Here is a 21,471-nt window from a genome sequence, read left to right as displayed (position 1 = left end):
ACACAGAGAAAAGTACTTTAAATGGAAGGAAGAGAAATGGAATCACTAGAAACTCTACTGACCTCCATTTACAAAAGATACTTATGTGATTGATATTGCAGCTTACCTCTTTTTCTTTGTGCAATAAGCATTCCTTATAACCTTTTTCATAATCTGTCTACTTAATAAGACAAATGTTGTAATACTATAAGTAAAATTAATGTTTCATAATTGATTTTTTTCACTTATTTATACAACCTAAAGGAATACTAGTTTTTACTAAATATGAATTTCATTTTGTTAGTACTAAACTTCTTATGTTTCTGTAAGTTTTTGTTGTTGTTGTTGTTTTCTTTTTTTTTCCTTACTTTTTTTTTTCCCCATTACCAGGGTAGTATACCAGTTTAGAGATTCTTACTGATAACAATTACTAACCATGCAACTTTCTAAAGCATCTGGTCACAGTTCCAGAAAAGAAAATATTTAAAATTCCAAGAGTCAGTCTAATAGCTCTTCTGAACTTTACCAGTTCACCTTTTTTCACCACTAGAGGCATGAATCTGCTACCCTATTTTAACCCTTCTCCAAGGTCTGCTCTGTATTTTATCCCTCCTAAATTATTATGGATTGGCCATGAATGGGCTTGCTGTAGTCACAAAATGGCTGCCTGCGATTCAGGCTCAGCCTTGTAAACTTACAGCGCTCCAATTCAGCAAATGTAAGAAATAAATACAGATTTCTCAAAAGTTTGCATGATAAAAATTGGAGAATGCAAGGAAGTGACTTGATTCTCTACCCACCTTGCCATCCTTGTCTGCTTTACTGACAGCAGCACTTCCACCAGCTGCTAAAGCACTCTCTGGAGATGCAGGAGCTCCAGGGTGAGTGTTTACAGTTCTCCCACTAATATCTCCCTCCAAAGATGAAGCAGCAACGCTGGGAGAATTCAAAGAAGCTGCTGCACATGACAGAGGGATGGTTGAGCGGTTCACATTCACAGCTGTGACGTAAGCAGCAGTATTTGGAAGCTGGGGCTGGAGCTGCTGGGAGGCAACGGAGTGGTGGGGAATGATCACAGCTGCAGGAATAAGGCATGTTGGACTCTGTGCTTGTATGGGTGTGACTGCTGCCGTAGGTCTTTCTTGATTGTGTGCAGCAACTAGAACAAAAGAATAATATGCAAGAGAGTTCATCTTTTCGTAACACAGAAAGAGAGGTACTGTCACTGTGTTATAACTAATCAATTACAAGAAGTTTCCTTCCTACCTGTGCCAATTCCATTTATATTACTATAATAGCAACTTACACAGCATCCAATTTAACTCAGCATAATAAAGTGGCAGCATACACCTGGTAACCTACCTGCACCACTATGCAACAGAAGATTAACATCACCGCAACTACTGTGGAGATATCCAAGCTGCTAAGTAAAATGCTTCACATAAGAACAGAAATGCAAACATTACATTTTAGTTCACAAGAGCTAGTTAAATCCTGCCTGGAACTTGTTTGTTCCTTTTAATACGCTGTGTAGTTGTCAGGGCATATAAAACAATGTAGGAAGAAACTCTCCTTATAGAAGCTGCTAAAAATATAATTGGATTGTTTTCCCTAAACTACTCACAAAATCACAACAGATTTAGTGGGTCTTTCAAACAATAAGTACAGTGGCAATTACTGCTGTGAGTGGTTTCTCTGAAAACGTAAGCTATTGTCTCTTGGGGTGTTTAAATATAGGAACGGATTTACTCATACCCTTGTGAAATAAAAGCAACATTTACACTGGAAGTTGGAATGAATACACTAAACTGGGCTGCAGCCTAGCTGCAAAGCACAGACCTCTGCATGAACTAATTTATCCTTTCCAAGAAGCAACATTGCTGTCATAGTTATATCATCAACACTACATGCTTTAGATCATTAAAACAGGCTGGGTATCTCTGTACAATTGGGTGGCATGGAGTGTAGACATTTCACCCAAACATCACGAGGCAAAACGCCGCATTCCATTGCTGCACGGCCTCTTTCCTTCAAATACACTGAAACGGAGTATCTAGAGAGAGGTCATCTCTCTAGCTTGGCAAGCATACTTCTCAAATACATCAATTCACTTTGATTTTTCTAATACTAATTAGAGTTGCGGTCTTCTTGTAACTGATACGCTGGCATCAAGCCTCTAGCACTCGCTCTGTTCTGCTCTCTACTAATCCCCTGGGTATATTGTACCAACAGTGTATTAGAGAAGCCTGACACAATTCACAAATGGGATATAACAATACTACAGTAAGTATTATACCCAATTATAATCTCTGAGATAAGAAACACAAGTTGTTTCCTAAAGAGAAAGCACCACAAATTGCTACGTGTATTTTCTGATATGTAAGCTCTCCCACTGTAGCAGACCTTTTCTAAGTACCATGAACATTTCAAAAAGGAAGAGTGCAGGCTTGCCTAAAACCAACAGCAGCAAGCTTTTTGGTATTAAAAAAGCCAACTGTTAATGCTGCCTTTTGTTCCTGACATAAAGTCAGTTTTCTTACAAGTAGCTGCTACTCTTCAAGCTATGTCTATAATTGCATGCAAACAATGGAGTACAAGTATGGAATAGCTTTCTTGTTTTGTTTCCTGATCCCTGATGAAATCCATAGGAAAAGGCTTCAAGTTCCCCTGCTTTCATGTAGTTCATCTTTTAACGAAATAGGCAGAATATACACTTCTTTTCCAGTTCCTTTCCATCAAAGAATGCATCCCCCTCACTGCAGATGACGATGAGCAACATCTCACTAAGATCATTTGAAGAAGGATCCTCAAAGTCCTGAGCTAAACTGAAAGTGAAGAACAGCCCTGCAAATGCAGCATTAGCCTGCGAAGCCCTGCTGAGAGAATAACACTCAGCAAGCAAAAGCTCAAGATGATCACATTTCAGATGCTGACTACACAGTTTTATGTAACATTTGCACATAAAGCAACCATTATTGCTTCGGTTCTAGTTAAACAGGCCATTACAAGAACAGATCTATATTTGTGACCGAACTGTGAGTGAACAGTACACCTTTACACTGCAATCCAATGTTAAGTTCCCTGTGAAGAGAGCGCAGCCCCTTTGAATTTTCCATTTGGGACCTGAAAAGTTGGTGGAAAGCACGTTGTCATGTTTTCCAGCTGAATGGAACTGTAAGAGCTTATTCATCTTGACAGAAGTGCAGAGACAGAAAAGCCTCTGGAGCCCACAGGAACCTTCTCCTTTGTGCTGTCACTTGCAAACTTTTAGACAGCTCAAAAGAAGGATTTAAAGTAAGAACCACCTGTGCCTGAGAGGCAAAAATGTACAGATGTTTTGCTAGGTTTCTCTTACCAGCTGCCAATAGCACCTGGTGTGTTTTTGTTGTTGTTGTTGTTTTTAATTTAAAGGTAAAGAACAAAGTGGTTACAAAGGACTATCGCATGTCTTCCAGCCTCAGATCAGTCTGGAGGAAGATGGGCCAATTAAAGAAATAAAGCATCTAAAGACACATGCACATTTTCTACCTCCAAAATCAAACCTGGTGCTGATATCTGAGCATGCATAAGGTGTTTTAGGAGATGACCCCAAAGGAAGAGTGGGCTAAACCACAGATATTGAGACCATAAAAAATAATCATCCTTAATCTGGTAACAGATTATACCATTGGCATCTCATTTTCTCTCCTGCTCTGCCAATTAGGATGTAGTGATTAAAAAAAAGTTCCATTCATGATTCTTTTAATCTAAGAAATCTTAGGGCCCAAATACAAGGCTGGAAGATGGAACACTCGGATAGTTAGCAGTGGAGGTTTATGTTGCTGTGTTGTTTTTTTTTTTAATTATTATTTTTCTTCCTCTTGAGGGCCTAGGAGCAACTGGAACAGCTTATATTCCAGATGCATGGTATTTTCCTAGCCTGGCAAATCCACAGAGGAGCGCATAGATTTGGTAAACAAAAACTCTTGAAAATACCACTATCAATCTGTTTGGATCTGAGTTTAAATAACAAGAAGGCATGTTTCACTATGATGTGGCCCGCCCCAGACAGTAAAGGCAGAGTTATACCTGTCAGAAATACTGAGTTTTATGACATAGATGGTACGTATCTTGAAGCTAGTCTAGTCTTAATGGTTTCAGAGTCAAAGCTGGAAAAAGTTAAAGTCAAGTGTAGAGAACAAATCGGAAAGCATAAAAACCAGCCCTGAGCCCTGAAAAGAAATATGAATGAATGCTAAAAGTCTTCAAAGATGTTAGGTGAGAATTTAAGAACGAATGCTAAATTAGAGCAATCTGTAGTTGTTACGCAGTTAGCACAAAAACATAAGCTATGACTCAGATGTTCTTATCACTTTTATTACTACATGAATTGCATATTAGTCGGGAAGCTCAAAGAAGGTCTTCATCCCAGATACTGATGGAAAAACAAAAATTTCCACCTAAAATACCTGTATATAAGTTTCCAACAGTAGGAATACATATGTACACACAATTGCTTGGAGGAGAATAATAAAAGATTGATGAATTTAGAGAGATATACTGGCATTTCAGAAAGCATTCAGCTCTATAAAATACTATAAAAATACTTTAGAAAAACAGAAACATGTATTTACACATATTCTGACTCAAGCCACCTGTCCAGACAAACTCTATAGTTTGTGTACCACAAAGATACTACTGCAAATACAAAGCTTTTTTTATTATTATTATTTTTTTCTTTTACCTGTTCTAACTGCGTTGCGAGCCTGGTTGACTGTCATTTGTCCTGTCACATGCATAAGGACCTTGGTTTGTGGACTAGTTTGGATATGTGCTGCAGAAACCACAGCTGTGGGTACTGTGCTGGAGTTCACTGCCACACCGTTCCCCTGGAGCTTCTGAGATGTTCCACTAGCAGTGGAAGGGCTGACCATAGTTACCACTCGTCCTGTTTGGCCCGCAGTAGACATGGGGACTTTTGTTTGTGATGCACTTGTCACTGTCCTGCCAAAATTGAAAACAAAACACTAAAACACAACTGAAAAATATGCCAGTTGCTGACGCCTACAGGTTTTTCATTATTTAGTTTTAGGATTAGGACCTGAAACTAGACACCTAGGAACTATTTAGACACCTGTATGAAAATGTACCTTGTAACTGGAGCCACATAATTGCCAGGAAAAACACCAATCTTGCTTGTGTGCATGGAAGTTCCCTTGAACCAGCCATCTTGGCAGCGTTCAAATACCAAGAACATTTCTCCCTTCCGCAGTTCCAGTTCATCCTCCTTTCGAGGAGTGTAAGGGTATACAGCAATATATCTACAAGACAGGAAAGTAGATGCAATTGTTAAATCTAAAACCATTAAAAACATCACTTGTGTTTTCTAGCTGAGAGAGTTCAGGGTCAGAGATGAGAAGGCATGGCAGAAAGGGTTGTACGGCAGTTGATCAATCACACTGTTACAATATTAAAACAGAAAGTTATGGTAGTAACGAGGAGAACAATGACCATTAAAAACACTGTAACATGTAACACTTCCAATAAGATTGTCCATTTCCTTAATTAAGTTAGTGACCTCTAAATATGTGATTAATGACTCCAAATCCCATCAAAACCTACTCCTCTCTCACTACACTTCCTTCTAATCTCTTACACTAGGTGACATGCCAACTTTTGGGAGGAGGAAATGGGGGGGAGGGGAAGGAAATTTTCTGTTAGTAGGGAATGAAAGATCAGCATCAGAAATACTTATCAAATTGCAAAATTGGAATCTTCCCATGCAACTGCAGTGTAAAGAAAGATACTGGAACTGGAAGTCTATGGGTAAGTTAGTTAGCAGTTGTTCACCTTTTAAAGTTTCTTCACTTTTTTTTCCTGCAAAGCAACATTAATGTATAATATAGCACATTTGAAATCATAGTGAAAATTGAGAAAGCGTTTTACTTTTTTTTTTTTTTTTTAATATTAGTAGAAAACTGTCTGGATTTACAGAGAGAAAAAACAACAAAACTGCAACTTTTTTATTTGCATGCTGGAATATTCCTACGGAAGTCTTCAAATAAGAATGCAGAGTGTCATATTAAAAAGCGATACATGGTGTTCTATTTTCTGCCACAATTTGAACATTAGAAAACTGTTTAAATTGTTTACATAAAAACATTTATGTAATTATGGACCCTGATCTACAGGAAATGGCATTCTAATAAATCACATTTTCTCAAAAAGAATGTATTTTTCGTAAGATGTAGCCAATCAGGGTAGATGGGTAGAATATCCCGTTTTAGAAAAGGATCCACAGTTACTTGCAGTGCTAGTCTTTCCCACTCCCCTTGTTACCCCAGGGGCAGAAAGAAGGCTTTATAAAACATTCTCTGGTCAAAGTTGTCTTTTACACACAGTAACAATAGCATTAACTGCGTGCTTATCTACTTTGTACTGTATTTGTATTCTTCGTTGTCTACCCAAGAATTTTTGCATTACCTGCAAAAATGCTTTAAAGGCAATATAGGTACATAGTAAAGCAAGTCCATAATATGCTTTAAAGGCTACACATAACACGTTGGCAACAAAAGGCTTCACTAGCACATGATCTACAAAGCCACATGCTGAACCTCTATGGGAAAGCAACTGATGTGCCTTAATTGGTGTTCATTAACTTCCCTTTTAGTTAAATCATTACAAATTTCATTAGTATCCTCTTATAGAGCAACCCTTTGAAGATGGAGGATTGGAATAAATGAGATGGGAACTTGATTAACTACACAAAGTACAATGATCCATAAGAAGCAGCATTAAAATGCTCAACATTGAAGAAACAGCCCAAACCCAGATGCACCTGCTGTACAAGATGGGCGCTCTTTTGGAGTGGGAGGAAACCTGGTGGGAAGATAAAAAAAACAAAGAAAGAACAAAAGCAGCCCTTGCATTATTCAAATGTGTCCAATTACGTGGTTCAACCACTCCTGATTTTTATTTTTTCTTTTCTTTCTTACTCTCCAAACTGCACACAAAGAAGCTTCCGAGAAGAAAGATGTTGTCAGAAGCACATGTTAATACACAAAATATTTTCACCCAGAAGGATGATGCACATTTGCTTGTACAAGTGTGAAGACATAATACTAACTAGCAGCTTTCTGCCTTCATTCCAAATTGACATCCACTAATTAACTGAACTGTAGAATCCTCAGTCAAATTTCAATCGCATCTCAGACAAGCAGACTGGCAATGATATGCTAATATAACAGTCTAAATGAGATACAGCATTTCTATGTTTTGGCATAAGTTATTCCATATGAGAATAGCCTTTTCATTCCATGCATAACAGAAAACACTGAATAAATTCACTCCTGTGTTTGCCACTTGCGAGTTACATAGTCCTCGTCACTGACTCAAAGATTCATTCATCTTCGACACGATAAACGTTTTATATTTTTGAAGTGAGTGTTTCCTATACACAGCAAGAGCTGATGATATTTGCTTAAGGCATAAATAACCCTCAGTACAAAGGCCATTTGAGGATATCACCTTTATGCATGCCTTGTTTTTGTTCTAAGTTGTACACGTGGTTTCCTGGGAATTTTAGCAGAACCTAGCCAGCTGGCACAAAGTAAGTACAAATGAAGTTATTGATCTCGTTGCATTGTTCTGATTGGCAAAAAGTTTCAATTTTACTTACACACTTGGACGAGTTTGTGGTCGTAAATGTGTCATTTGGTCAGCTGATCCTGATGTCGGCCTTTGTATTACACCTGCAGACTGAGGTCCAGAAGAAGCTGATGCAATGATTGCAGCAGACAAGAGAGGTGGTGGTGGAAGTGGGGGATTCATATTCTGATTTTTTGAGGGAAAAAAAATAGCAACAGATGATCAATATTGTTTGATGAGTTGAATCGGCTGAAAGAGAAGTATGATATGCTAAGAAAATAAACAAAAAAATCAGCTAGAGTTCAGTATTCCATTACTTACTGGTAAAATATAACTGGAGAGTTAGGTTTGTTTGTATTTCACTTTTTGCATTTTAAAATCTTGAAGTCTTGGCTGCTAATTACGCAAATGACAAGCAATTTCTCAGCAGAGGAAAAACAGAAAGCATTGTTTCTAATTATAACATCTTTAGGATAGGACTCAAAAAAAAATGCAGAAGCCTTCCAGGAGGTAGATTTTAACATCCTACTGCTGACTGTACTTCAAAACATGATTGTTTTTGTAACCTGAAGCTGAAACATAATATGCCATTCAGCAGTAGTGCACCCAAAACCACCCCCTTCTGGGGAAAATTTTCTTTTGATGTATGGGTAACAAAAAGCAAGCACAATATGAGACTATAGCCACTGAGCTATTGTTACCACTTTTGCCTATTCTTCTAGTTTAAAGAGTCAGCTTTTGAAATTCAGTATTATCGAGATCGGTAATCTTTAACAAACACCCCAGTAAAAAGGCACAGTTCTTTACAGGCAGATCCTAAGGGGGGTCCTGCCTACAGGATTCTATGCCTTTTGAGGCTCAATGGAGCAATTGTTACCTTCTGTTCTATAAAGCCTTAGACAATTCTTTAGGACTTCACGTACCAACACTCCTGGGAAAAGTCTCTCACAAAAGGAGAACTTTTCTTCCCCCCTTTCCAAAAATAATTATTTGTGTTACAACAAACAGAAAAAAAAAAGAGTAATAAAAAACTCAAACATTTCAAAATGTGAAACAAAATTCATTTCATACATGATCTTTGACTTAAAACAACCCTTTAATACTGAAGCAAAACTCTAAATAATGCCACTTTAGATCTAAAAAAACCCACATAAGAATATAAATTACCAAAATGTACTGAAGCATTGCCTGGCTCATCCAGTACATCAGCATATAAATGCACAGCACTACATTATTGCTTTGGAAAAATATAATTGAAAGTAATTTTAATTCCCCTCAAACAGCCTACTTCTAAAGTTTGTTGTTTTTCTAAACAAAAATCTCTAGGCAAAGGAGTTCTGCACTGTGGGATTATTACCTCACTGCATTTTGAGAGTGTTAATAAAAATATGATTCTCTGAACTAGTCTTACTTGTCAAGAAACAGTAAAGTACTAAATTATTAAAAGGAACAAAATCTAGAGAAAACTGATTATCTCTTACAGTAAGCATAATTTCACCGTCAAACTTCCTATGCTTAATTAGATCTGAATAGCAATGTAAATTGCAAAGTAGTTATTTTTTATTTATTTTTCTAATCATGCTTTTTTAAAAAAAAAATCAAACAGATCAACTGTATTCTATACAAAGCAGACGTGACCTGCTCGTGAAGCATAACTGTGAGCTTTCATACTAACTTAGTTATTTACAAGAATTGTATATGCATTTGCTTTATATTCTAGATCCCCATCCATTCAACAGTATTTTAAAAATATCTTAAACATCCATACTGAAATACTAACATTGCTCTTTCAACTGCTTTCCAGCAGAAGTTAATTCCCTCTCCCAATCAGCTTCAACAAATGCCTTGGATGAATCCAGACTGAAAAATGTGAGAACCTTTTAGACAACTGGTCTATAGAATACAAATTCAAACCCTTTTTTTAGGAATCTAGATTTCCTTACACATAGGGAACCTGTAAATTCACATTAGAGATGGTTAGCTGGAAATCTTTAAATACTTATTCATGCCCAATATCAAGGTGTCAATATTTCACACTTCCTGTATCTCTAAACATATATATATTCTGGGCATTGTATTTTATTCATCTGACCACACAACATACACAGATTTTTCAGCTGCAATAAAGGCCATCTTCCCAGCTCTATTTTATTTTGCTCCATTAAGGTTCTGCTCTCCTTCCCGTGTCTATTACTATGGTAATGAAACCTGCAGTGAGCCACAGCCCAATTAAACTCCAGAAGACTTGGCAAGTACTTAGAAATCCAAACAAACCACCTGATAGGCTTTAGAAGACAACTGCTCCTCAGCTTGCACTGCTACAACTTAATAAAATAGCCCCACATGCTCTAGCTAAATTTTCAAAAAGTTTTCTGGCATGTATCCATTTCTGTAGCTATTGAGAACCGTATCTACCTCTACAGCACACGCTAGCTTTGATGGTTTCCTTATTCAACATTTTGTGAAAAAATATATGCAAACTCCCCTGTGATTTAATAAAATATATTCATCAAAATAAAGTATTTTTATTTCAAGCAGTTGAGTAGGAAAAAATTGAAACTTTCTGCAGCTACTCTTCAGACAGATGTATTTTCAGCATAAAACAGCATCTTAAACATATCTCTGAAAAGCTATGATAGTTTTTTAATCGAAAGATGGAACATTATATTTAATTCGATACTTAATTTGATACTTAATTTATGTAAAAATTTAAAATAGTACTTATAACTGTGCTCTAGAAACTCATACGTATCACTAAGTTGAAATATAATTACCCTTCATTCCTGTATCAGTCAACTGAAGACCAATAATCAGCTCACGCAAAGAACAACAAAAGGCACAACAGTAGAAAAAAACATTAATTGTCAGTCCCACGAGGTCTAAGAAAAAATATACAACTTGCAAAATCCCCTGAGGGCTAACAAATTAAGACTCATATTTAACAAAATTCCTAAACTATAAATATATGTTATCAAGAGCAGGCCTCTCATACAAAACCTCATCATTTCTTTCAGCTGCTTCCTCTTACCTACAAAAGTTAATTTGAATTATTGTTGGTTAAAACTCAGACAGTTCTTATTTAAACCTCCTCCTGACTTACTCACACTATTGAATCAGCTGGAACAACATGAAAGAGAGTTAAAAGTCATCAGTATACTATAACCCTCACAGCTTGTGCCTCGTTACTAATAAATCAGACTACCTCATATACTTTAATATAGAAGGGTAATTTTTTTGTGTGTAGGCACGAGAACAAACAGGGATTTTTTTAATTTTTGGAACCTTCAGCATGTAAGCTAATGTAAACCATCCAAATATAGACCACTTGTTTTTGCTAGTTAAGTGCACATACCATGACACCATTTCAAAGTCAACATATTCAATCTAAAGAAGTAGAAATATGGATATCTGGGCCAACTACAGTCCAAAAACGTCTTGAGAGGATGTAAAAAGCAGAATGAAAGGATGGTAAGCTATCTGTTGGTGATGCATTCCGTTTCTCTTCTGCTGCTTTTGAATGCAACTCTAACTTTGCTGTAGTATATTTAAGTTCTGTTTTTCCCATATCACAGCCCAAATCACATACTTCCTTTAACATTTTTTTCAGCAAAATCTATGGCAACTAGATCTCCTCCATTAGATAACTGCCTTATAAATTACATCCAAGAATTTCCTCCAATGTAAATGAGACTTAATTGTACATGCATATTTTCGCCCAACAACTATTGAACTTGACATCTGCTATTTATATTTTATAAAGAACGTCAAATATACCAAGCACCTACAAGGTTCAAAAATGCCAGTAGCCAAAAAGAGAAGACCAATTAATGCCCCTGGTTAAGGGCAAAGCTGTGGTTTGAAGTCCCAGAGAACACTAAGTGATAGTATCATAACCAAAAGCTTCAGCTGTGCGAAGTTTGTCTCAGTTCATAGCTTCTTCAATTTCAAAGAACCAAACCTCAAAACACAAAAGAAGAATTCATGCTGCTGGCTAAAGAACTCGTTTAAAGAACTGCTGCTGTAAAATAAAACTTCTAAAGAAATTATCACAGGTTTTCTGAATGCAAATAAGAATTTGCTTATGTGACACAAGCAGCAGATGGTGTATATGGCCATCTGACAAAAAACATCATCATTCCTAATTCTTATTGATTCTTCTCCCTTAATCTGAATTTGGCATGAAGTAAAAGGTAGTATTGAATGGCTTGCTCTCAAAGAACAGTTACTTTAAATAGTGTTATAAATGCCAGAACGATTGACAGGAAGAAGATCCAATTAAATCATATTCATGCTAAAGAGAAACTCTCCCCATTCCATCCCAACTCTCTTGTCATTTGCATAGTACTCAGAAATGAAGAGAAAAGCTAAAGGGATAAGCTTTGAGAAATGCGAGAGCTTTTACTTAAAAAAAAAAAAAGCTAAAAATACAAAAGCAAAAGGGCTCAAGCTAACCACTGGTATATTGTATCATACAGCCCAATTGTTCTGTGGCTTAACATTAAGGCTGAGGATGTCAGGGAGGTTATTTCTAGAGGGGAAAAAAATCTAGAGAGAAAAGAACATCACCTTCTCTCTTGACTTATCAAAGCTGTTTTGCAGATGTCTAAAATTAAAACGAGTTTATTAAGCAAGTGAAAAAGGGGAATTTAAAGACACACTTCACAGTCTATGAGTACAAATTGCATCATCTAATATCATCTATCTATAGTAAAAGAACATAGGAACCACCTAACTGTAGTCTGGGCTGCCAGCAGCAGCTTGTATTTTAGTCATGCTGAAAACAAGTCAAAAAGAAACAGAACATTATGTACAGAAGGTTATTGACTTTTAAAGAGGGTGGCAGAGAATAATTCAGATTCTCAATGGGAATTATATGCCTAATTGGAAACATAACCAAGAACCCGGTTATCACAAAGAGAAAGTATCACTCCAGGATACAGGACAATCATGTGGCAAAGTTTCAATCCATGTTGCATTTAGCACTGTAATTTCATCCCTATGGGTACTGATGGTGAGATTGCTTTTGAACAAGCTTATGCAACTAAAGCACCCGAGGTGCTTTAATGACTTTGCACCAACACCAAAATAAAGTATTCTTCTATGCTGGCATCAAAGAAAGAACTACTGATTCTTAATAACAAGCAAAACTGTTTGTTACTAAAAGGAAGAAAAAAAAACTTCTGATAGAACTTCTGAAATTATGCTTTGAATCCTGCCTAACTCATCCTCTCCAAAACTGAGTATCTTGGCCACAAATCAAATCAATACTTGATGTTTGCAGCAAATACATTAACTAGACTTGTATTTTGCCTAAGAGCACAGATGATATCAACAGTTATTTTGTTTGCTCAGTGCTTTAAGGTATTTTCTCAAGGACAGGATGAAAGAAGTCTAAAAGATTACATGAGCCAGTACATAAGCAGCTAATTGTTTCCAGTATTAGACGTACATACAAGAAAAGGATTTGGGGGTCCTGGTGGACACCAAGTTGAACATGAGTCAGAAGTGTGCCCTTGCAGCAAAGAAGGCTAATGGTACCTTGGGCTGCATGAGGAGAAGCACTGCCTGCATGTTACAGGAGGTGATCCTGACCCTCTGTTCAGCACTGGCCACACACAAACATACTAAAGATTGTCCAGCAAAGGACCACAAAGATAATTAAGGGACTGGTGCATCTCTCTTATGACAAAAGGCTGAGACAGCTGGGACAGTTCAACCTAAAGAGAAGGCTCAGGAGCGACCTTATTATCAGCGTATATAAAGGAGCATGCAACAAAGATGAAGCCAGGTGGTGCCCAGTGACAGGATCAGAAGCAGTGGGGACAAACTGAAACATAGAAGGCTCCATCTGAACATCAGGAAATTTTTTTTCTCTGTGAAGGTGATTGAGCACTGGAACAGGTTGCCCAGTGAGGTTGAGGAGTCCTTGGACATCTTCAAAATCTATCTGGATATGGTCCTGGGCAACGTGCTTGAGCAGGGGGTTTGGACCAGATGACCTCCAGAGGTCCCTTCCAAGCTCAATCATTCTGTGACATTAAAATACAAGTCTAAGGAGATTATTAATTGGTTCCAGAATAACTTTAACAGTAAGATTGCACAGATGATCCACAGACTGAAGGTGTGATAAACAATAAAAGGACGAAGAATTGCTACAGCACAACCTGGATTACTCAGTGAAACAGAGCACAAACATACTGTCTGTGTACTTGTCAATAGGCTCACCCATCTGAAGAACATATGTGGTGAAACGTATTTACTTGGATGAGAGCAATTACTGTATCACTAATGACAACAAAAAAATTGTGGGATCATCATGGATATGTAGCTGAACAAAAACTTGGTGCCACACTCAGTCCATGCATGGAAATTCTCAAGATAGAAACCATCAGACTACTGGGATAAAAGTGAAAAGGTCACACTATCAATATTCTCACCACTTAAAATGAATGTGTAGTACTGTACCTAGTTCTGGAATGCACTTACTATGCCAGAAGGAAGTACTGGAAATAATTCAGAAACTAACAGCATCGTAAGTTGAAGGACTGAGAAATGTAACTTAAGAGTTCCAAAGGAAGTGGTCAAAATGAAACCTCTCAGCTGTGACCAAGCCGCACCTAAGCCTTTAATTAAACAACAAAAAATTGATAGCAGAAGGCAGACAATTCTGCCTTTGATTTTACAGACAATTATGTAAAATGATTCAAGTGCTCAAAGTTGAAAACCAGCCTAGAGAAATTTAGCAGCAAGGGTAAGCATCACATTTTACTTGCTTTAAAGACTGCAAGGATAATTAGACACCTAAACGAATCAAGCCTCAAGCTTTTTTTTTTTTTTTTAATTTTTATTTAAAGGAGACTAACTGGAAAATTATTATTAACTGTGCCGCCCCTTGAAGGTTAATGATGCAATTTTTGGACTTGAAGTAAGTATTAAATTTAGAGAATTCATATTATCCAACTAAGAATTCATGAAGTTCCCTTTAAAATCTGTGAAAACTGGTGTCTACACTCTTGACTGCAGCTAAGGTCAGTCTTTGACAAGTGCAGTATGATATACGACATTCCAGAGCTTGTCCACCAAAAACACTGCAAAACAAACATCCATTGTTTTTGGAATGAAATCCTGCACTTTTTGGAGACAATTTCTTTGTCCAAGAAAAGTAGCAGGGCAATGTACTCTTTCCTGTAAAAGATGACCATTTGCAAGTTTTTCTGATTGATTTCAAAGAACCCAACCTAGACACGTCAGATACATCCACTATCTGACAAGGGTACACACAACTAAAATAAGCTTGTTTAAAGAAAGCACAGTTTTGAAATTTCAGAGAATCTTGCTAGTAATGAGTTAAGGAAGACAAAAATACCTGGCAACCAAGGTCTAAGTTCTTGTATTTTTTCTGGTTGTGGGTTGGTTTTTTTTTTTGTTTTTGTTTTTCAAGGTCTTGCTTGTTTCTCCTAACCTTCCTCCAACATAATCTCTTTCCTTCTCATGCTGAAAAGAACTACTGTTCTTGAAGGATGTGTGTTTCTTGTGCTTACTACACAGAGGAAAGATGGAGGAATGGATATGGATCACAGGACTCAAGCATTATTTTATGACTAATGTTTCTTCTGTAGTTCAGTTTATACTCTAGTCTATCACACAGATGATCACCATAAAGTAGTTATTTTAAATCAGTGAAAGAATCCAGTGAAATCTCTGGAATGAAAAGTGACAGTACAGACCAAAGATAAAAGAATGAGTTTTCTTAAATGGTACTTACACCAAGAGCAGCTTGGTAAGTAACTTCCGATGGGAAGGTAAACGAAGGCCCTGTTGTGACTGGGCTGCTAGGCGGTGGAGTCACAATTAGCCCTGTAGAACCAATATGAACCTGTCAAAACAAAAAAAAAAAACACACAACAGCAGGGTCAGTTCTGAGTAGTTTGATGGGAGCTCTTTTGACACAGCTGTAAGCTTCATGGTCAAAATCACTGGCATTCTACTGTCCGTTACTTTAGAAATAATTTATGGTTAGATACTCATGCAAACAACACTGGATCATAGTGCTCACCTTTATTCAGCAAATTATCTTCTCATGTTTCAGAAGCTTTGGAGATATATTGAACTACCAATGTGAAACACTTTTAATCATAATCATTTTCTTTTTTCCATAAATGTCAGTCAGATCCCAAAGACGTGCAAATAAAAGATATTTACTAGTTCATGTAAAAATAATTCCACACCTCCGTCTCTATTACCATCTCTACTCTCAAAATTTAATCTTTATGTGAAACAGACAATTGTTCACTAATTGCTAAAGTTTGTAATTAACGGCTTTGAAAAAACATGAGATAAATAAATAAAGCCAGATAAATACCTCTACTTATCACAATCATATTAATGTGGTATATTTCTGTAATGTATGTAATTTTCATGTTGAATTTACCTTTTATTTGCATATGCTTTATTAATATCCAGTACTATATTCAATTTACAAGAAAGTGAAGAAATAAAGTCACTCTAGATTCTAAAATTTTACAATTTCTGATTTCTTAGACATTGAGAACTGTGAAAATAAGTTCACAAGACCAAAAATATATGCATTTTTAAGGAGTGGTTTTTTTCCCCCTTTAAAACGCTCTCCATGTTGGAAGATGAGCTTTGTGAAAGCGTCTGTTAGTATTAATTACATGTAACAAATAATTTGGGGTAATATGACAAGATCAGAAGCCTTTATAGTTATTAAAAAAACACAAATATGATTTATACTTAATTTCATGTAAATTACCTGAGAAGGGGCACTACAAGAAAGTCCCGTCAGCTCACTTATGCGGGCTGCTGCGGTTGGGTTGCTGGAGCTGATGAGGACAGGAGGACTGATTTCCATTGAGTGACGATTCTGAGAAGACTGTGAAGACTTGTTGGACATCGTGAGGGATGTAAAAGAGTGCCGTTTTTTGGTGTTTTTCTTTGTATCGGTGTGCTTTTGGACTGAATTGTTGTGGGCTGCCCCAGAGGTACCTTCTCCAGAGTCTACAGCAGAACCTGAGGGCTTATCCAATTCTATCAGCTGCTTGGCTGCTGTGTTAAACTACAAGAAAATATTCACACATTAATAATTAGTTTGATTTTGAAAAAATCACCTGAAGATAGCCAAAATATATTTTCCTTTTATTCATTATAGCCCAATTTAAACCATGCAATTTAAAAATGTGCCATACTGACCTACTCTAAAAATTAGCCATTACAGAGTGAAGTCTTTAACTACCAACTCAACATGCTTTGAGTCAGTTTGAGGTGGACTACCCATGAGAGGTAAAATTTCAGTTAAGAAAGGTTGCTATACTCTGGTTCAAGCATGGATTAATTCAGCAATATCCACAGCCTGTGTTATCAAGAAGTCAGACTAAATCACAGAGGTCCCCTTTGACCTTATAATATAAAAATTTGTATTACGAAACTTCTTGAACATTAATTTCATTTTAAGCCTTTTTTCTTGTTTATGACGTCAGCCCAAACCTTTGCATGTGGGCTCCTGAAGACATTCCTGCTAGTATTCCTTACTATTTATGCATATATATTGAACATTATCAGTATTAAAATAACAAGCTTCCTAAATTCAGATTTAATGTAGTAGGACAGACTAGGGATCCAGCTATATCTATTCACTGCCTGACAACAAGTAGATATACAAGCGAAGGACAGTATAAGAAGCAAAGAAACACTTTGACAGCTCTGTGGAAATACCTTCTCAGCTTAGAACAATCTGTAGCTTCTGAACTCTCTAATGCTGAGATGGTATCTTTGTGCCTAGGAGCCTAGAACAGGTCATATTTTTTTAAGCATATCTACTGAATTCTCGCTCAAAATGACCTGTTTCTATTTGTTGGTTTGTTATAACAACATGATATAAAATACAAACAAATCCTTACACTCTGATAATCAAGTATGGAATCCCACACATTTTCTTCTTTCAGTAAATCAGTCAGAGAGGAAGAAAAATAAGCCTACATTTTCCACAAAACTTTTTTTTCCAGAAAAATCTTATTGATATTTTAGAGCTCCTGTAAATAATAGTCAGAACTCTCATTTATTCATGAGCTGATGTAACACCAGCACCAGTTTTCTGTACAAATTAATGTGTACCAATAAATATAAATACCGTTACTTGATGATTGCAGCCAATTATGAAGGGAAAAAACCTTTTTTCAAGAATATTACAAAGAAAGAATGAAAATAGCGACTGTGGAAACAGTATTTCTATTCTTCAGCATGTTATTTCTCCTATTTATCTTAACCGCTTTTCCACAAGTCTTAAGACACCTACTATGCTCATAAGGAGTTTTAAAGAAGTATTTTAACCCACCAAAACTTTACTACACAAGTTCCACGTTATTAATTGTGACAGTATCAATGTAGTATTGATCTAAGTGTGTCTCATAGAAAAGTTGACATTTTATGCTTGTCCTCAGAGATCAGAAAATGTAACAAGTGGATAATATAAAGCAGTACAAAATAATAAAGAATATGTATATATGCACATAGAAAATAAATACCACTTGAGAATCATTTATTTAAATGATGAGATCTGGAAGGAAATTGCACATATACATGAGAAACAGACAAACAAGGATCAAAATAGGAATTATTGAACAATGAGAAGCTGACATAAAAACCTGCTAGGACATCAAAGCAGGAAAATTTAAATTATGAAAGGTCTTAAAGAGGAAAAAGAACCTACAGTACAATGCAGTGGAAGGGGGACATAGAGGAGGATTTTGAAACGGATATGAAGATGAGAACACAGAAATGTTTCCTAAATCATCATCATCTTATTATTGGCCCTTTAAAATGCAAGTGAAAAGACCAGGAAGAATGGTAAAGGACAATATCACAGTAGTAAACATTCCTAAGGAAAAATGTAGACACGAGATTTTCCTTCCGTTGGACATGAATCATACAGACAAAATATTTTTGTACCATTTTTGTAGAACATAAGGCATCACCATGCAGCTTTTTCCAACTAATTTGCAAACCCATTATTTTGATCATTTTTTTAAATTGTTAATTAAATTTTAAATTTAGAGCTTACATACATTTGACAGACTAGTGAAAAGCAACTTTAACACAGACCACCAATAGCAACTTGAAGGATATGAAGCAAGTAGAAAATATGACCAAAAAAAGACTGTTCTGCTACTTATTCTGTCAGCATCCTACCTTTCACCATGGAAGAACTGGTAGGTTTTTCAAAGACTAATCATTTTATACATTTTGTACTTGCAGCCATTTTATTTTTCCAACTCTGACTGAAATTCTTCATGTCCTTCCTGAGAATTTGTGCATTCCATGTTGTCTTATACACTAGCCACAACCACTTCTGTTATTATCTATCTACTCTCTAACACCAATTTAACAGTCTGTTCACAAATTATGTAAGATCACCGAAAGAAAAACAGTACTCACTTGTATGAATTACCTAACCAGAAAAGCTGAAGGATCTCCCATGAGAGTGAAAAAAAAAAAAAAAAGCCACACTGCTAAGAGCATCCCAAGGTACCTGTTAAACCTAAATATGTTTGTTTACCTCCTGAAACTAGTAATGCCTGCAGAATCTGATTATTCTATACAGTGAACAACATATTAGGGAAAAGTTAAGGCTTGCTCATGGGACTGATTCAAATATAAGCAATGTACTGAGCTTTCTTATGGAAAAAAACACACAGGACAGTAGCATGCAACCTAACCATGGACATGAGCTGATGACTGGCCTTTTTGCAGAAACAACCCGAGGACAGCAGTATTGAACAGTATTTCGCAGAGTGCACTTCAGCTCTTCATTAAGAAATTAAGAACTTGCATGCATTTTCCAAATAAATGGCTAGCCACCACTCCAGGTCATGATGGTAATGCACGCCATTCCTGCTATGAAGTGTCTGAATACAGCATTCCTTTCTGCACAAACATCCCTTTATCGATTTCCATATTTTCTGTGTCAGAGGTTTTCTTGAACAAACACATCTGAACTGAAGCTTCTTTAACTTTTACCTTCACATATTTTTTTTCTCTCTTTTTTTTTTAATGGACAATTTTTTTTATTTATTTTTTGCTGTATCAGGTAGCCTGAAACCTAATTCCCCTCCCCATAGAAACCCAGGAAATAGACCAACTTCCCAAATGGGAACAACATGGAGTCAGCTCAGTGCTCCTTGAGGGGTCTAGGCCAACAGGCAGCCTTCCGCCTGCTTGCAGCTGTCTGGAGAAATTATCAACTAGACTACCACGAAAGACCTACTTCCAAGCCCCTTATCGTTGTGCTTTACTGCACTTATTTAGCAAATGCATTCTGGCATTTTTCACTCACATGGAGACAGATGGAATTCAAATAACATCACTTTCTGAAATTAAATGAAAACACTACCTTCTCCCCCGAATAATCTTTCTATTCATCTTTATCCAAAATTTTTATTTATGAAATTTTATTCCATCATCATACATCGAGAAGCTATTTTTCCACATCACCAACACTATTATTAGTCAAATACCAATTCCTAGACTGCATTTGACTTTTACCTTTGTATTTTGAAACAAAGGAGCAGATTGTAATTGGAACTTAGGCAAACATTGCCCTTATTTGACATTACTGTTCTTGCTAAGCATCATCCTGGAGGACAGGTGATAGCTTAGAAACCTAAATTCAGCTTTGCAGTTAAGGTTTCAGAAAAAATATAAACCATCAGAAGCATCAGGTTTTGCAAAACCTGAACAGATCCTAAGCACAGCTGCATCTACTTTAATTTATGAAACAAACTCAGTAGTTCCGTATTGCCGTTTTTGTTTGGGAAATTAATCAAAACTGTGACACTCAAATTGTCATTAGATGACAACATTGATATTATCACATTCAAATATAGCATGAATTAGACTATGATTTTTTACTCAAAACTAACGATCTGTTTTCAAGCATAATATAAAATATTCACTTTCTGCATATTTTTCTGTTTTAAAGTGTGGGCAGGCAAAACAGCCAAAAAGAAAAGTTTTCATAAAAGGCTTAATCTTATTCTTCTGAGTTATTATTGCTACATAAGTATTTAAAATTAGCTCACATAATCTAATACTATTGGAGTGTTGTACTTCAGTACAAACACTCCTATTTGGTACTGGAGGAGATGCTAATAAAAAAACCCTGACACAGTAGGTACATAAAATCTTATTTTCCCATTGATGAAAATGTCACATTCATTGATGGATACAGCAGCATAAACTGACAATGAACTTAAAAATCTACAACGATGAGCATTCAAGATACGGAAGAAAATACTTTCCTACATTTCTGAAAGATTGGTTGCAAATAAAACTAGGGGACACGGATTAATACAATGATGTTTCCTCGTTATTCACATTAACTTTGAAGAACAAGAGCTGTCATTCTTTTCTACTGACATTTTGATTGAAAAGTGATTTCTCTTACCTAGTCTTTCGTTTTTCAATTCTGGATGTTCGTATTTTTCTAGTTGTTAAGAGTGCTGAATGACTTGCAACAATTCAAATAGGTTTTAGATTTTGAGTGTGTTTACTAAGTGTTAAACCACATCAAAGTGTCAAATTTGCGGTTCTAAGAAATTTATATTCTACCCCAAGCTGCATTCTATTTTGAAAAAATCTGTTTATTTCTTGTTTTTTGTTAAGAGATAAACGAGTCATGAAATGAATTGTACAGTTTCTGTACTCCCTGCATTTACTTTTGTCACTGTGCAAGAACTTGACTGACTCACTTTTAATGCAAATGTGTTGAAATTCCATCAGTCAAGTCTAGTAATTTAGATAATATTAATCAGGACTTGCTCTAATAAAGCTAAAAAGCTTTTTTGTTGTTGT

General features: G+C 36.2%; 1 protein-coding gene across 8 annotated transcripts in view; it reads right to left on the bottom strand.

Moving 5' to 3' along the window:
* Positions 1-21,471, bottom strand: part of SH3RF1 (SH3 domain containing ring finger 1) — a 90,525-nt gene that overhangs the window by 17,194 nt on the left and 51,860 nt on the right. For all 8 annotated transcript variants that reach the window (XM_083833576.1, XM_083833577.1, XM_083833578.1 and 5 more), the window contains 6 exons: positions 16,379-16,681; positions 15,371-15,481; positions 7,637-7,791; positions 5,109-5,279; positions 4,703-4,962; positions 780-1,138 (listed from right to left, as the gene is read on the bottom strand). In XM_083833576.1, the coding sequence (XP_083689702.1) occupies positions 780-1,138; positions 4,703-4,962; positions 5,109-5,279; positions 7,637-7,791; positions 15,371-15,481; positions 16,379-16,681 (1,359 nt within the window). The remainder of the gene's footprint in view (positions 1-779; positions 1,139-4,702; positions 4,963-5,108; positions 5,280-7,636; positions 7,792-15,370; positions 15,482-16,378; positions 16,682-21,471) is intronic.

The sequence above is a fragment of the Anser anser genome (assembly GCF_964211835.1).
Source record: "Anser anser genome assembly, chromosome: 4".
NCBI lineage: Eukaryota > Metazoa > Chordata > Aves > Anseriformes > Anatidae > Anser > Anser anser.
The sequence above is the reverse complement of the archived record's forward strand: the minus strand, read 5'-3'. Positions and strand labels throughout refer to the sequence as shown.